Here is an 18,255-nt window from a genome sequence, read left to right as displayed (position 1 = left end):
CAGACTTTTGACCCTCAGCTCAGGAATTCTGAGTCAGGATTTCTGGCTTTAGAATCACTAATCCTGGTATTAGAAATGTCACCCACCAAAAAAAAAAAAATGGAAAAGAAAAAAAGGAAGTGTTCCTTCCATCACTCTTTGAGAACTCTCATGTTGAACTCAGTCCTCTCGTCCATTGAAGTTGAAATTATTGTGGAAATCTCAGGATGTGTATTCTAGACATAAGAGAGTACAAGGAGTAAAGAAGACTTAATGAACAGGGAGAAAGGGGCCCTGAGTCAGAGAACAGATGGGTAGGTTGCTGGTCAGTAGGTTCCAAGTTTTGAGGGTAGAGGGAAGTGCTGCTGCTTCCCACTCCCATTAGAACAGCATGAGATTAGGATTTGGGGGAGGACCCAGAGCAGAAGCACATCTTAGCCTCAGCATGTGTTGTCTATTCTCAGTAGTTGTAATTTGCCTTGTTAGTTCAGCATTCTTCCAGCCAAAAGGGGTAAATGTTCTCACTGCCTCTACTTGGGTGGAGGGAAGCCGACTGACTGTTCACCAAATAAATGTGATCTTCCCTCTCCTTGAAAAAAGTGACATAGATATCCAGAACCCTCTTTGGTCAGTCAGTATTTGCACCCACACCAAACTGCCAAATGAGCTCCTGGGCCTTCATCACTGATATCCCTCCTTAAGTTAGAAGTGTTCTATTAACGTTATCAGCCCTGATGGCCTAATACTGACTCTCCCTGCAACCATACCTAACTCACTTCTCAGTGCTGCCCATAGTAACCTTGGTAATTGCTCAGTCAAGAGGTCAGAAAAGAAATCTGGGATTGTTTTGCAGTTTCACAGGGGCTGAATGAGTCTATGCAGGTGGACTTGATGGGTTAAGTCATAAAGCAAGAAGATCACTGGAAAAGACTGGAGAATTAGTACTGAAAAGATTCCTGATGGCTTTCTAGTTCTTTCTGGACACTTCTGTTCTTTTTTTGTTGGTTTGTTTCTTTGTCCTCTACTGATCTAATCAGTATGTGTGAAGTTCTCCCTGACTTAACTTCCAGCACTAAGTCAAAGACACACTGGAATCCAACAGCTTTGTCCAAGTCCTACACCAGCTCCTCCTAAAAGACTAGCATTTGGAGCACACATCTTCTGACTCCCTCTCTGTTGTTTTTTTCTCTAACCCACATTTCCTTTAGGCCCTCACCTTAAATATTTAGAACAACACAGCCACCTAGGGGCAGGGGAGAATAAATCTGACCTCCTATCCCTGTGCTTCCAGCCTTCAGAATCTGGCTCCAAACTACCCCTTCCCCCCTCAAGAAACATGCCCTTAGCACAACCCACTCACCCACCCTCCTCCTCCTCAGCTCCAGCAGAAACCAGCTTTCTCTTCCTGTGTGGCTGTGCCCTTTCACAAGCCACTCTGTGTCTGCAGCTGCTTCCTACTGCCTGTGAGCCTCCACCTTCCCCCGGCAAACTCCTACACCCTCTTCAACACACAGCTCACATGCCACCTCCTTCCCTTGCATGACTGCACATTTGTGTCCCTCTGCACCTTAAACTTCCCTTTCTCTTCCCTCTGGGCTCCATTATGTGCTTTCCTCCCCATCACCACCAGCACATCATCAGTGTTTGTCACAGGGATTCTGTCACACCATAATGATCTCAGTAACTCTTGGCTAAGGCAAAGAAATCTTTCCTTTTTTTTTTTTGGTTGTCATTCTTAGAATAAATGGCATTATTTCAAGGAGAGGAGTTTTGTAAAGTTTCTTGTCCTCTCCAGAATACATTTGCCTTAAATAAGTATGGTGAGGCATAGCTACCTGAATCTCATTGACAAAAGAAAAACATGGCAGTTGTGGGTTGACACATCCTGATGAGAGGGAGCCTCTGCTCTAACCTGTAGGTGACCCCTGACTGAACAGTTTGAGCAGGCTGAGGAACTGGAAGCTGCAAGAACTGCAGTGGAGAGGGACCAGGCCTAGGGTAGGTGTCACTGGGGCTCTTAGTAACTGGAATGCAGTATTGAGGCTAGTCAGGTGTCTCCTTAGTTGCTCCAGTCCTGGGCCCTTATCATTTGGGCCACACCTTCACTTCTTTCAGGCTTTAAAACAGAAAGATTGAGCTCTAATGTTGTCCCTAAAGCTTTCTTGCATTAGGATACTATTGTTCATACCTTGTATTTACAAGCTCATAAAAATTTTGTTAGCTTTTTCAGATAAAAATAGCTGAAGCTTGAAGAGTAAAGAGTTAAACAGGCCAGCGCTGGTGGCTCACACCTATAATCCTAGCTACTTAAGAACCTGAGATCTCTGGATCACCTTATAAAGCCAGCCTTGGGAAAGAAAGTCTCTGAGACTCTATCTCCCAACTAATCACTAGCAAACCAGAAGCAGAGCTGAATCTCTCTTAAGTGGCATAGAGCTAGCCTTGAGGAAAAAAGCTTAAGGACAACAAACAACAGCAACAACAAAAGTTGGAATTTTAGAGCAACAGCAAAGGAAAAATCATGCCTGTTTTTATATTTTGATGCTTCCATTCTGATATTTCAGGCAATACACAATGGAGTCACGAACGTAACTTCCACGGTATCTCACTGTGATAGTTTCCTGAGAGCACTGATGGAAAGGAGCAAACCTGATCATTGTGCCATACCCCAGTGCATCTTGGGTAAAAGGAGGGCATCTTGAGGACCTAATTTGTGTTATTTTGCAGAGTCTCTGGGTGGAGAGGACATCCTTATACTTGGTGCAGAGTTTGCCTGGTATTTCCCGCTGGTTTGAAGTGGAGAAGCGCGAGGTGGTAAGTAGAGCCAGAGCTCATGGGTTCTCCAGTGCTTTCTCACTGTGGTTGCTCATCTGGGTCTTGCCAAATACTGATTGCTTCTGCTTTGGATTTGAAGTCCCTGAATTCACTTCCAGTAACCTGGGAATATTTATGATATTTACTGCTATTACCAAGGCTGAGCATTAATATTCTACTAGTTCAACCAACCAGGGGAATTCCTGAGAAATAACTACAATTGTAGCATATTAAAAAAAAAAAGACTCCCACTCTTGAGTGAGAAGTGGAATTTCAGCTCTCTTGATTGCTTCTAAATAGTTATGTGGCCTTTGCTGCCCACACACTGTATGGCAGGCCAGTACTCACAAGGCTACCTATGTAGTCATAGTTTAGCATCATCTCTGAGTTGTGATATATGTTTTCTTTTCCCTGCTTTCTCATTCTTCTTTACCAAGAAGTTAAAACGATTGCTGCCAGCAGTCACCCAAAAGATATTCACGAAGAATAGACACAAAATTCAAGATTTGTCTGAGTTCCAAGCTACTTTTATTCATCAATTGTAGCCTTGGTTTCTTTATAGGCAATATGAAGCTAATGTAAAGCCCCAGCACTATGTCTGACATACAGGTCCATTCTCTGTATTTCGCAGCAGAAGGGATGGCTGTGTGTCAGTAACTGAGCAGTCCTAATACCACATGGAAATCAGCCTAATAACCACAGCACTTAGAGCCCTTTGTCTAATACGCCCTCAGCACTGATCCCCAAAGGAAAAAGTAAGTAGAGGCAGTCTCCATCAGTGAGAGCCCTACCCAGCTGTCTCTACTGCTCTGCAGGCTTGAGAGTACCTTCATGTGAACTTCAGCCCCACGACCTCTTGGCATCCCTTCTCCCTCCTCTGGGACATCCATCTTGGCTGAAACTAGCCCTTTGATAACCCCAATCTTCTGTCTGAAAGAAAATGTGGAAATAGAATACAACATATACATTGTTTAGATAACAGCCCCACTCTATTATTGAACAGAGGAGATTTCTTACCTTTCTAGAATAACTTGCTGTACCCAAACATCTGCTTACCATGTTCAATGAAGCCAAGGATTTGATGGGATTTTTATTTTGCAGTGCCAAAGAATGACCTACTAAACAAACTGAACTGAATTTATCAGATTGCATCAGTACAATTATATTCCTGACCAGTCAAGGGTCAGCAAAGGCAGGTTGGTTCTAGGGTTTACCCTAGTGCCTTCCACGGAAGAAGGATGGCTGTCACATGGTACTCAGAGGTCTTACTGAGCAGCAGGGGCCCAACCCACACGAGTGTTCTTAATCATCCTGTCTGCATTAATGATTCACAGAACCTTTTCAGATCCATAGAGCTCAGAGTATTAAGTTCTTCAGTCTTACCAATGGTCCTGGTCCTCAAAGCATCACACACACACACACACACACACACACACACACACACACACACACACACACACAGAGTTAATGAAAAGTAGCATGCTGGTTACAATAAAAGGAACCTTACTAAACACATCCTTTCAAACATTAGCTGCCTACTTGATTAGGATATGTACTCTTTTGTTCTGTCAGAACAAATCACATTCTCTTCTTTTGTTCCCTGAGCCCTGCCCACTCTTAGAAGGGTTTGTGTTATTCTCTAGTTCCTGATGCCTGGAACATCTGGCTGTCTACTAAAGCTACTGGTTTTGCTGGCTTAATTCCTGTTTCGGGAGGTCTCCTAGAACAGCAGTACATAGTAGATGCTCTATAAGCATCAATAATCAAAAATGAAATTGAAAAATCACATTTCTTACTGATAATAACAAAATCTGAAAAACAGAAGATGTATTTCTGTGACTGCTGAACTTATTTGCTTATCTACCTAGAATCTTCTGACATAAGGCTATGTATTAACCTTCTGTTCTTTAGGATGCATTTCATGTTCACTTAGGAAATATTAATGCAGTTGGTTAAAAGAAATAGCTCATATCCTACTGGGGGTAGCTTAATGCTGGGGGTAGTTTAATAATAGAGAACATATGTTCGCTATTGCCTTTCTCAAATCTGAAAAGATCTGAGTACAAAACACATGGGCATCAAAACTTTCAAATCAGAGAGCCAGGGCATGGTGGCTCATGTCTATAATCCTAGCTACTCAGGAGGCTGAGATCTGAGGATCAAGATTCATAAGCCAGCCTGGGCACAAAAGGACCTGAGACTCTTATCTCCAATTAACTTCTAGAAAACAGGAAGTGGGGCTATGGCTCAAGGGGTAGAGTGGTAGCCTTAAGCTGAAGAGCTCAGGGACAATACCCAGGCCCAGGGGTAGGGAGGTAGCCTTGAGCTGAAGAGCTCAGGCACAGCACCCAGGCCGACTTCAAACCCCATGACCCCCCACTCCCCGACACACGTACACACAAAAAGTTTCAAATCAGAGTCTCACATGTTCATGTTTTAAATCATAGACTCAGTTTTGTTAAGATGTAATTCTTAGGATTTTTTTAATGTATTGGGTGTTTTTTTTGGTTTTTTTTTTTTTGTTTTTTTACCTCTACACTACTTTTCCTAATGCAAAACTATGGTCCTATAAAATTCGTAAACATGGCCAGGAGTTTGGCCTAGTGGTAGAGTGCTTGCCTAGCATGCACGAATGCCTGGGTTCAATTCCTTGGTACCACATACACAGAAAAAAAAAAGCCGGAAATGGTGCTGAGGTTCAAGTGGTAGAGCTCTAGCCTTCAGAAAGTCCAAGGACAGTGCTCAGGCCCTGAGCTCAAGCTCAGAACTGGCAAAAAAAAATCTTAAACATGGTATTTTGTAATTTAGAATCTATAAATAATGACTCCTTAAAATCCAGCAAGAATAATGTCACACTACCTCTAAGACAAAGTCAATTTTCAAAATGCACCCCAAATCCAACGGTTCCTCTTCATCTTCTATCATCAGCGCCATCTACTGGCCTGTTAGTACACTGGCCACAAGAACTGACCTCATTGTCCTACTATAACTTTCTTTTTCTTTTTTTTTTTGATTTTTTAATTTTTGTTAAAATTCTTTTTATTGTAATTAATAGAAGGGATACATTATATTAACCAGACAGAAGGTGCATTACTTCCCTGCTATAACTTTCATCCTCCTACAATCTCTTCTGCACCAGGTAGCCAGGGACCACATTTTAAATATGTTACGGCATATAAATAGGAAGAAAATATAGAATGAATCTGATTCACCTATCATCTTAGTTCATCTGCTAGAAAAAAAAGTGGCTGTTTTTCTTCTACTTGTACTTATTCATACTGAAGCAAATCTTAGATATTATCTATAAGGATTTCATTATGTATACTTAAAAAGCAATGTGGCTACAATATCACTAGATTATCCAAAAGTCTAGCAATAATTATTGGTCATAAAATACCTAAGATTTATTCAGGTTTCACCAAGACAGTTTATGTCTTGGTAGCATGTGCATAATTCTTTTACTTAAAATACAAAAAAAAAAAAAACCAACAAAAACTATTCCATTAGTCCAGTAACTCTATATAATCTTTTTTCTACTTCTCTATATATGAAATTCAACATTTCCATGAATGGAAATTTTTCCATATTTCATGAGGACTTCCAAAGACTTTGAGCATCTTTCTCATAAGCCTATGAAAATTAAACAGGCTGTTTAAAATAAAACTGTCTGCATGGCTCAGTGTCCAGTACATGAAGAGATTCCGTGGGATCACCTTGCTCTTACTTTGCAGAGGTTGGAATTGGGGAGGAATAAATGCATTAACTGTTTGTATTATTTAATAGGCTAAAAAGAGGGAAAAGAAAATATAATCAGTAGGCGCGGGGATGGCTGAGAAATGGGGATGTAAAACAGGGCTACAGAGAGGGCAGTGCTCCTACCAGGAAAAAAAAAAAAAAAAAACCATAGCACCATCATACCAGAGCTGAGTGCAGTTAGCTTTAACTCGGTAATCAGTATAGGGACTCACAGCAGCGAAGGCCAGGGGGTAGAGCCCTTGGTGTCCCAAGGTTTGTTGGTAATATAGGTCAACAGCCTTTGGAGGATAGGGAGAACCAGGTGGTACACCTTCCCATGCAGAAAGACTACAGTATCAAGATGGCTGTGAAACACCAGATAGATCCAAGAGTAAGTACCATGTCAAAACCACTTTGATTTTGCTTCCTTGTGAATGGCTTGACATGTGTTCCAAGGCGCATTCTAAAGGTTGAAGACTCTCTTGGTGAATTCTTTCTACTTACTAGTTTTTCTGTCATCTTACCATTTAGACTAAAAAAAAAAATGCTACATGCTATCTCAACTTGTTTCTGATTTGAGCAGGGGTCTATGCCAACGGTACACATACAATTGTGTGAATGACCACATGATCCTAGTTCTTGCACGGAGCAAGCTCAGTAGGCTTTTTGGGACTGAAATCATGTGATCTTGATTGAGAAAAATGCGTAAACATCAGGTCAGATCTTGTTAATCTTTACCTCAGAAAATGGGTGAAGCATTCCTTGGCTTTTGTACAGTTAGTTAATGGGCCTTGATATGGCCAGTGTACGTTGTTGGATGCTGCATCTTTATGCCATCTTAGCTTAGCAGCTTCTTGTTGGACTGATGACTTCCTGTTGGACTAATGGCTCTGCATTGACATAATCAAGGCATGTAGATGAGATAGGTTAAAGCCCAGATTGTATACCCCTAGGTATACCACTAGCAGAGTGAATTCAACAGTGGCTGAATCCATCTTGAAGTGTTTCAGACCCAATGTTGACACTAATCACTAGAACCAATAATGGATTCCCCTGCCCCCAGCCTAGGTGTCAGCCTGTTCAGATATTCTTAGAGAACCACCAAATAGCCCCTGTTAAATACTCCTATCCTCCCTCTAGGTCTGACTTCATCAGTCATGTGATCATATGACTGGGAACCAAATCTGTGGATGTGCTTTGCCATGTCCCCAACCTCTGTGTAGGACCTCAGGTTCTCCCTCAAGAACTAGCCCCTAGAGAGATGCTGGAAGTCAAAGTACAGAGTGATCCTGTGGCACGTGGTTGGTCTTGCTGGAGCCTGGCCACTTTAGAACGATTGTTCAAGAGTTTGGAAGCCATGGCCTTGGCAAGGAAGGAGATGGTGCAATAGGCAGCCTAGCCTCTTTAATTTTTTTCCTCTGTTTCTGTGATAATCAGTTATTAATAACATTGCCCAAATTCATGCATCTTGTACAGATAAAAATGGTGATGTTTTATCATCTCTTCTTTGTTGACTCATTGAAATGCTTCTGTCAAAAGAAATTGGATTACCCTGAGATATAAAAAAGGGAATAGAATATTCTGTCCTTTCCCTTTATCTACAGTTTCTAAAATCACTTGGTTACCAAGCACCCTGCAAGAGAAACCAGAAAATCACTTTGGTTTGGCTGAGTTGATTGGTTTTTTTAGTGTTATTAGAAGATCCTATCCTTGATTTAATTAAGGTCCACAAACTTTTTTCCCCAAGCTGTCCTCTAATTGTAGCTGATCTGTCTTCCAAGAAGCTAGGTTTATGTGTGTGAGCCACTACTCCCAGACAGTTCCTAATTCTTCATAGTGTTAAAAGCATAGCTACTAAGTAGAAAGATAGCCAACCAACTGGGAAAAGATACTTACCAATAATAAATATTTACCAAATGCTTAATATCCAATATCTACAGGTAACTCAAGAAACTAATCCCCCCCAAACCCAACAAACCAATCACCAGTCATAAAGGAAATGCAAATAAAAACAACCTTAAGGTACCACCTTACCTCAACAAGAATGGCCAAGATTTTGAACTCAGACAATGACAGATGCGGGTGGGAGAAAGAGGAACCTTACTGCAGTGCTGGTGGGATTGTAAACTAGTTCAGCCATTCTGTAAGGCAGTTTGGAGGTTTCTTAAAAAACTGAAAATAGACCTTCCGTACAATCCCACCATACCACTCCTGTGCATCTACCCTGAGCATCATAACCCAGGATATGATAAGGATACCTGCTCAGCTATGTTCATCTCTTCATTATTCACAATAGCCAAGCAATGGAAACAACCCAGATGCCCTATTACAGATGAATGGATACAATGGAATTCTACATAGCCAACAGATGAAATAAAAGAATGGCAATCACTGGGAGGTGGATAATACTAGAGTGAATCATGTTGAGTGAGATGAGTCAAGACCAAAGGAACAAAAGGCACCTGGTCTCCTTGATATGTGAATATTAGATCCAGACAGTACAAGAGCGATGAGCAAGGTCTTGAGATATAAACATAATTACATAGATATAAAAATCTATGATGGGCTATAGACTTGATCGACATAATATTTTATTAAATAGATTAATATGTATTTGTGACATACAAACCCTCAGCTTAATTTTAATTATGTTCTAAAATTATGTTCCATGTGCCAGTGATTGCATATAGAGATTCCCTTCTTGAATACTTGTTTGTTAAACATGACATTTGAAATATGATATAAAAATCAGTGTTAACAAAATCTTAAAAATAAAAAAATTCCAAAGATCCCATCGCAGACTAGTGAAAATTATTTAATAGCTATTCCATTTTTGGAAACCTTGCCAGGGTTTGAATTCAGAGCCTGTACTTACTGCACTGGTACTTTTGTCATTTGAACAGTGTCTCCAACCCAGCTTTTTGCTGATTATTTTGGAGACAGGGAGGGAGTCTTGAGGACTCTTCTGGCCAAGGCTGGCTTTAGATTGTCATCCTCTATATTTCAGAGTTTTGAGTAACTAGGATTACAGGCATGAGCCACCAGAGGTCAGCATGGATATTCTCTATACATATGCCTTACTGTCTCCTCATTGTTACTGCTCTTGAGAAATGAAAGGGAGTGATGGAACTGGTGAGTCTGATATCAAAGCATATTATATGGGGCCGGGAGTTTGGCCTAGTGGTTAAAGTGCTTGCCTAGCATGCATGAAGACCCGGGTTCGATTCCTAGGTACCACATACATAGAAAAAAAAAAAAAGCCAGAAGTGGTGCTGAGGCTCAAGTAGTAGAGCTCTAGCCTTGAGAAAGTCCAAGGACAGTGTTCAGGCCCTGAGCTCAAGCCCAGGACTGGCAAAAAAAAAAAAAAAAGCATATTATATGCATATATAGATATGTCAAAATAGAATTCTCTTTTGCTATTAAAAATGAGAGGTGGGGCCAGGAGCGTGGCCTAATGGTAGCATGCTTGCCTAGCATGCACAAAGCCCTGGGTTTGATTTAGCCACATACACAGCAAAAGTCGGAACTGTTGCTGTGGCTCAAGTGGTAGAGCGCTAGCCTTGAGCAGAAAGTGTTCAAGTGCCAGAGCCAGCCAGCAGCGAACTAGGCTTCCTGATTTAGGGGGTGAGGACTTGGAAAAGAAGAAGACAAGAAACAAACAGATGGGGTCAGGAGGTCTACAGTTCAAGTCAGTAGCCCAAGACTACAGCCTAAGGCTGTGAGCTTAAGACTGTAGCAACGTTTATTTCTAAATCCAGTCTTGTATACTTTCTTGAAACCAGGGAACTTCCAGGGGTTACATTCGTACAAAGTGGTAAATCTCAGATCAGTTAAGCAGGACAAAGCCATAAAGCAATAAAGCAAAAAATAGATAAGGTCAGGGAGTTCACAATACAGACAATGTAGCTCAAAGTTCATAGGCATGGCGCCATACATGACAGCTTATATCTTTGTGTGGTTATCTTACCGAGTTATGCAGATTCATTGGTTAGTCTGACTCCACACTCCAGCTTCCAACATCCAAGGACAGTGCCCAGTTCCTGAGTTCAAGCCCCAGGACTGACAAAAAAAAATAATAAAAAACGCAAGGTGTAAAAACAAGTGAATATATCAGAAGGTACCCCCATGGACTGACTTGTTGACTCATGGATTGATAATGGGTTGTATCATCTTATGCCCTGTGTGGAGGAATCACTGTTCCTACAAATACTCATTTTCCCAGCATCATCCCAGTGCTGAGTGTTCTGTACTATTTAATCTTTTCAACTAATGGACCAAAAAATGATTAAGGTTGGCATTTGGATGGCATTTCTTGATTGCCAAGGGAAGAAGACATTTTTTCTTGCAGTCACTTACTATTTCTATTTTTTTCTTATGAATGTAGCAAACATACCCTTTTTCTAATTTTCTTCCTTATTTAAGAAACATATAGTAATACTTTGTCTGGAAAAGGTTAGGAATATTTTTTCCTATTTGCCTATGTTTATCTTGTGTTTGCCCTTTATAAAAACTGTTCTGTTAACAGCTTCAGATTTTGTAAAGATGAAGGTAGATTCTATTTTTTTTATTAGATTCAAAAACATATAGCATAAAGTCTGTTGTAACCATGTTTTAATGTATGATAGCAGTGTTATACACAATTGTTTTTGCAGTACTGGGGATTGAACTCAGGGTTTCAGGTTTGCCACTTGCCATGGTCCTTTTGTTAGTTTATTTTCCAATTAAAGTCTCAGCTCTTTGACCCAAGTGGTATCAAGTCATGAACCTCCTACCTCTACCTCTCAAGTAGCCATCACAACCGCCTATTTTGGGGGGTTTTGTTGTTGTTGTTGTCATCAGTCTTGGGGCTTTGAACTCTGGGCCTGCGTTCTGTCCCTGAGCTCTTTAGCTCAATGCTATCACCATACCCCTGGAGCCACAGCGACACTTCCCATTTTCTAGTAGTTAATTGAAGATAAGCTGAGTCTCAAGGACTTTAATGCCCTGTTGTCTTTGAACTGCAATCCTCAGATCTTAGTTTCCTGAGTAGCTAGGAGTATAGACATGAGCCACCGCGCCAAGCAATGGCCTGTTTTTGAGAGCGTCTCACTGACTTTTCTCACAGTTTGTCCTGTCTGTCTCTACTTTTTGACTGCAGGGGTACACCAACATACATGGATTTTTGTTTGGTTTAAAACTGTATAATAGTGTCAAACTGTGTACATATTTTTATTCCCTCTTAAAAATTTTTATGATGTTTTCACCTTTTTTCTTTGAGACTGAAGTGTGCTTCTTTGCTGTGTATTGTTTCATTATCAAACCACAATGTTGATTCAGCTCTCATTGAATACACTGGTTTTGTAGACACTGAGAAATTTTTGCGCATAGTTTTTTTTTTTTGGTACACATATGAACATATCTCCTGTTCCATTTTATCTCAGATAGATGTCTAGGAATAGAATGTCCACATCATGCAATCCGTATGGAAATGGATTTCTTCAATGATTTCAAAAGTAAATATACCAATATAAACTTCCAAAACAGAACTTGACTGTACTGCTCACATTCATAGTCTCCTCTGCTGTTTTCATCTTTATTGTTCCCAGCTCTGGGGTACTCAAGTGGTCAGTTACTAGTTTTCACATCTGTGATCAAAATGAAACTCAGAACCTTCATATATGCTCACTGGCATTGGATTTCTCCCTTTATAACGAGTGGCCATTTACATTGCTTGACCATTTTTACTAGGTTGTCTTTTTTTCTATTTACTCTTTCTGTGTTGTCTTTATTACATAGATTGTACAAAGCACTTTCAGGTGATATTTTTTTTTTGCCAGTCCTGGGCTTGAACTCAGGGCCTGAGCCCTGTCCTTGGACTTTCTCAAGGCTAGAGCTCTACCACTTGAGCCTCAGCACCACTTCCAGCCTTTTCTATGCATGTGGTACTGAGGAATCAAACCTGGGTCTTCGTGCATGCTGGCAAGCACTCTACCACTAGGCCAAACTCCCAGCCCCTGCATAGAGGCTTTTTGATGAGTATGTATACTAACAGATGCCTTCTTGTATATTCTTGTCTTATCTTCCTTTCTCTTTGTAGTATCTTTTGTGTGTGTGTGTGTGTGTGTGTGTGTGTGTGTGTGTGTGTGTGTGTGTCAGTTCTGGGCCCTGTCCTTGGACTTTCTCAAGGCTAGAGCTCTACCACTTGAGCCTCAGCACCACTTCTGGCTTTTTTCTATGTATGTGGTACCGAGGAATCGAACCTGGGTCTTCATGCATGCTAGGCAAGCACTCTACCACTAGGCCAAACTCTTGGCCCCTGAGTATCTTTAATACATATTCCTTGTCAGTTTTTTTTCCTAGAACCATGTTTATATTTTGGCAAGGTTTTATTATTATTATTATCTTTAGTTGTACAAAGGAATCAATACTCAGGTTTTATACAGTTAAGTTATTCTTGGAATTTTTTTCAGTGTTCATTTAAGATCAACTTGGCAACCTTTTACAACTCTTAATTTGTGTCTTTAACTGAAAGAACCAGCACTTAAATGTGCTTATTGTAAACCTAAATTACTTTATCACTGAGAGCTTGGCAGACTTCTTCCCAGGGACTGTCACTGCCAATATCAGCCCAATGACATCCATTGGAAGGACTTTTTTTAAAAATCATTCTCACAGTTAGATCCCCTGTGTAGCCAGTAAGTCATTAAGGTTCTATTTAGCTCCACTTCAGCAAATGGGTCCTGACGTGTGTGTGTGTGTGTGTGTGTGTGTGTGTGTGTGTGTGTGTGTGTATTATCTGATTGTCTATAACTCCCAACTGTGTGCCATCTTGTACCACTTTAACGGTGCTCTTTCGTGTCCATGTGCGTCCATGCAGGCAGACATCCCTTCCTTGACATCAGCAATGGTACTTTGTATCAAAGCACTAGAAAGGTAAAAATAATATTGAACATCACTGTAGAGTTTAGTCATTCAAAAGAAAAGAAAACTATACAATACTCAGATATTTTTTAAGGGGTATGACTGTTGCACTGCCAATATAGAATGGATAACTGCTGATTATCCAAAGCCCATTTCCGTCTTTGAACATAACACCCTGCCCTTTGCAGATGTTACTAATGATCAGTTAACTTCATTTGCACATCCGTGTGTCTTCTCCAGGATGTCTGTCATGGAGACTGGTGGGAGCTAAGAGTGATCACAATAATGCAGAATATGAGTTCTCTCCTCTTTCACATTCCTTTACTATTTCGTCTTTATTGTTGAATGTCACAAAAGTCAATATACACATGTGTTCATTTGCTTCTCAGGTAGAAATGAGTCCTCTGGAAAATGCAATCGAAGTGTTGGAAAACAAGAACCAGCAGCTGAAGACCTTGATTAGTCAGTGTCAGACCAGACAAATGCAGAACATTAACCCCCTCACCATGTGCCTGAATGGAGTCATAGATGCTGCTGTGAATGGTGGTGTTTCCCGGTACCAAGAGGTGAGAATTAAGGACTGATGTTGGGCAGAAATAGTCTTAGGTATTTGAGGATCTCTTCTCAAAGTATGTACTCCGTCAACACAAATGGCTGCTATTGACACAGATATAGTAGAGCAGAACTGTCATTTTTTTCAGCATGTGATATTTTGAGAATAAGGGTGTGTGTGTGTGTGTGTGTGTGTGTGTGTGTGTGTGTGTGTAATTTGGGTGAATAAAATTAGTGAGGGGCTAGGTTTTACACAATACCTACCTAAAATAACTCCTCTGCATAAAGGTCCATGGGTACAGAAAAGTCTGATTTTGTGAAGATAGTACTTCAAGTGACTTTTCCCCTGTCCTCCTTCTAGTCAGAAAGATTAGGAGAGACACTTATTAGAAGGTAAGACTACCATCTCAGTCACACTGAATTTATTTGTGCCAAAATGCCATATAACTTATTGACATGGGTTTGCTCTTCATTTTACCTAAAAAAAACTGATTTGCAGGCTTTGATTTGTCCTTTAACAATCCATTCCTTTAATTTCCTTCTGTCCAACCACCTACAGATGTGGTTTATAATCATGTCAAAGATGCCAGGTATATATAACCTCCCACTTCCTTGTTAATTCTCCTGAGTACACTGATTACTCCTTCTCTTCCTAGGCATTCTTCATCAAAGAATATATTTTAAGCCATCCTGAAGATGGGGAGAAAATTGCACGGTTAAGAGAGCTGATGCTGGAGCAAGTGAGTGGTAGAATCCAGTTGCCTGGATTGTCTTAGATTCATATGTGGGCATTGGTGATCTACCTCTAATAGATTTCAATTGCAAATTTCTATTTTGCTTCCTACTTAGATGTAAAAACAAATAAGATAGCAAGTTGCACACCATTAAAAGTATCTCATCAGTCCCTTTAAATTTGTCTCTCTCTTAAAATTTTCTCTCCCTGAAGATTCCTGTAGGCTTATTCCTGACTTGTCACCAAAAATTTGGGCCTAAGTAACTTTAGGACACCTCAAACTATTTGAAGTAGAATGAGATTATTACTCCAATGCTCTACGAAAGAGTGGGAAACATAGACTTTGCTTTAGGACAGTTTTATGTTTTGCAGACTAAGCCTATAGATTATATGATAAGGATAAAACTATATATATCTCATCATTGTCTGCTCCAAATAAACATTTGCCTTTACTGATTTGGTACCATCAAGTACAAAGAACTAGAGTGTTATCTTTTGCTTGTCTTTTATTTGTCTGTTTGCTGCCCTTCCTGGGGCTTGGATTGAGGGCCTAGGCTCTGCCCCTAAACACTTTTGCTCAAGGCTAGTGATCTACAGCTTGAGCTGAAGCTTTACTTCTGGCTTTTTGAAGAGCCTCACAGACTCATGGACTTTTCCTGCCCAGACTGGCTTCAAACCTCAATCCTCAGATCTCAGCCTCCTGAGAAGCCAGAATTGCCGATGTGAGCTGCTGGCTTCTTATTGATAGTTTAATACTGGAAATAGTTTGAAGACCTTGATGTAGGAGACATGGTCAGAAAATATAGGTCCAAAGGAAATAAACATATTTGTTTCTGAGAAAAGAAGAATATGAATGATAAAATGGTACAAAAGCATCTCTTCCCATTTTGTAATACCAAATCAGTAAGTAATAAATAGTAAAGAATGCATTTTAGGACTAGAACATGATGAAATTTTAGTTCATATTTTATGCCCAGTTGGATTAGTCCACAGAACCTAATATCTGACGGTGGAGGTAGCCATAAATGAGAGTAGTATACCACTTATGGAAATGACCTTGAAGAAAACAGAAAGTACAGTACATTTTCAAATGCAGATGCTAGAATTGAGCAGGTTAGGCCATAGAATACTCATTATAGAATACTCATTATGAATTCGCCTGAGCTATAGTTATTGTTGAAATTCTGCATTTGACCTGGTACTAAGAGCGATACCTTTTATGATTGATTTGTGTTAGCCTAGATCTGCTTTATACAGCCAGGCTAAATTATTTTCCCAGAATTCAGATGATAACTCAGGGCTGATCTTCTCAGAAAAAAAAAGTCAGAAATCTTCCTTTCCTCTACATCCTACCTGTGTTCCTGGGAAGTAGGTACAAATAACTTTTCTATGACCTTTACAAGATTACATCATCACCCCCATTAAGTGGGGTGCTGGGCTCACAAGAGCACCATGTTTCCTTCACCCTCGTAAAGTAGCTCAAACTGTCACACAGGCATGGAGCCACACCTTGCAGTGCTCCCTCCAGGAGGGACTCATGTCTGCTGCTGCAAGTGTGGGACAGATGTATCCAGCTGTCCTGCCATTTGGAGGTGATCTCAACTATAGAGAGCTCTGTAGCCCATAGCCAGTGCCTTCTCAATGATCCAGTTCCGAGACTAAGGAGGATATAGAAAGCCTGGACACTTGAGGCCAACACAAAGCTCCCGATGGTCCTAGATTTGGCAGGGGCTGGCATACTGCCATGAAAGTTGACTTTTCTTTCCTGGCCAGTTCTGCTTCTGTTTTTCCCTCTGACAAATGATCCCCAGCTTCTTCCCAGCGAAGCACTCAGTCAGTATGCTGGATGACTCAACTTGCAACATTATTTGAGTAAAATGGAGTTAGTCTAACAGTTAGTGTTTCAAATGGAGTAGAGTTCTATATAGTGGCACTTACATGTAATCCTGTTGTTCAAGAAACTCAGGCAGAAAGATGAACAGGTCAAAGACAGCTTGGGCTAGAGACCTCATCGCAAATAAACAAAACGGAAAAGACTCAGCTAAGGGAGACAATGAGGGAGGAAGGTATAACAGTGCTTAAGAAGAAATGTACTCATTACCTTTTGTAACTGTAACCCCCCTGTTCAGCACCTTTATTGTGTGTGTGTGTGTGTGTGTGTGTGTGTATATACGTGAGTGTGTGCGCGTGTGTGTGATAATTCAGCTAAGCATGGTAGCCCAGGCTTATAATCCTAGCACTCAAGAATGAGACAGAAGGATGGAGAGTTCAAGATCCGGCTAAGTAACATAAGGAGACTTTCTCAGAAACCAAACCATAAAATAGGGAAGACTGGTCACTCCTACACTTATATCCCTCCTACAGCCCTCCTGCCCCCTCATCCCAAAGGGCAGCTTCTCCCTTTAGGCCTCAACATGTATTCCATTTCATTTCTTCCTTGGCAAGGTACCTTCAGATTCAGTGTAGGGTATTTTTCCCTTTATGCGAAGGTACTGGTAGTGGGTAGACCTCCAGATTAGGAGTTGCCAAGTCCTGTCCCTTTAAGGGAGATAGTGGATGCTCTAACCACTGGGGTCAATCTTGCATACTCCTTGAGCTATGGACCTCAGATCTTCACAAGATGTGAAGATACAAGCAAAATCTTGTTAATGGATGATTCCTTTTTCTTCCAGACTATAAAGTATATTCTTTTGCCTAGGTTAGCTTGAGGGCATTTGTAAAATGTAGAAAATAGCTACTATTTAAATCAAACCAAGTTCACACAATGCTGACAGTTAAACAAAGCAGAGTTGGGTCTGTTCATTTTTCTCCTTCCTCCACAGGTTCTATGAGAGGAATTAGGGATTACAGAAGAACTTGATGGGGAGAGGATGGTCACATGGGAGAGAGGTAGCCATGAATAGAAGAGGTCCCTAGGGGACTAGCTTTCCTAACACAGACTGGATTCTGATCTCTCTTTCTCCATCCTAAGCTCAGGAAAGAGCCAGAGGACTCCTGGCTGTTAAATATAGAGTAACATAAAAAAAAAAATCTCAAATACAGAGCAGAAGCAATTCAGGGAAAAATCAAGTGCCTGAAATAAGAATGTTCCAAGTTCAAATTTCATTTGAACTTTTCCTACATGTCTCTCAGTTTTCTTATCTGTCACATGGCAGATGTTCCTATAAAGTCAGATGTAGAGGATGAGAAGCATGCTATGAAGTGCACAGTGCACATGGTCTGTGGCGGAGAAAGCACACGGTGCTGTGCTTGGTCTGTGTGAGCACTGGGGAGGAAAATGTCACTGATATTGATGTCCTCTCATCTTGTGATCAAGGCTCAAATTCTGGAATTTGGTTTGGCCGTGCATGAGAAGTTTGTTCCACAAGATATGAGACCCCTTCACAAAAAACTAGTGGACCAATTCTTTGTGATGAAGTCAAGCTTAGGGATACAGGTATGTATGCCCAGACACCACTGGCTTCTTGCTAGAGAGCCGATCCACCATCCAATAGTGACATCTTTTGGGGTTTCTGCCACACTGCAGCATTTACCAGCAAGCC

General features: G+C 40.8%; 1 protein-coding gene across 1 annotated transcript in view; it reads left to right on the top strand.

Moving 5' to 3' along the window:
* Dock4 (dedicator of cytokinesis 4) overlaps nt 1–18,255 on the top strand; it is a 440,321-nt gene that overhangs the window by 406,394 nt on the left and 15,672 nt on the right. The window contains exons 42-45 of the mRNA XM_090333045.1: nt 2,707–2,793; nt 13,818–13,994; nt 14,637–14,720; nt 18,030–18,149. Coding sequence (XP_090189171.1) covers nt 2,707–2,793; nt 13,818–13,994; nt 14,637–14,720; nt 18,030–18,149 — 468 coding nt within the window. The remainder of the gene's footprint in view (nt 1–2,706; nt 2,794–13,817; nt 13,995–14,636; nt 14,721–18,029; nt 18,150–18,255) is intronic.

Source organism: Megascapheus bottae, chromosome 5, assembly GCF_031878675.1.
Source record: "Megascapheus bottae isolate mThoBot1 chromosome 5, mThoBot2.hap1, whole genome shotgun sequence".
Classification (NCBI taxonomy): Eukaryota; Metazoa; Chordata; class Mammalia; order Rodentia; family Geomyidae; genus Megascapheus; species Megascapheus bottae.
Note: the sequence above shows the minus strand (reverse complement) of the source record. Positions and strands in the feature narration are given on the sequence as shown.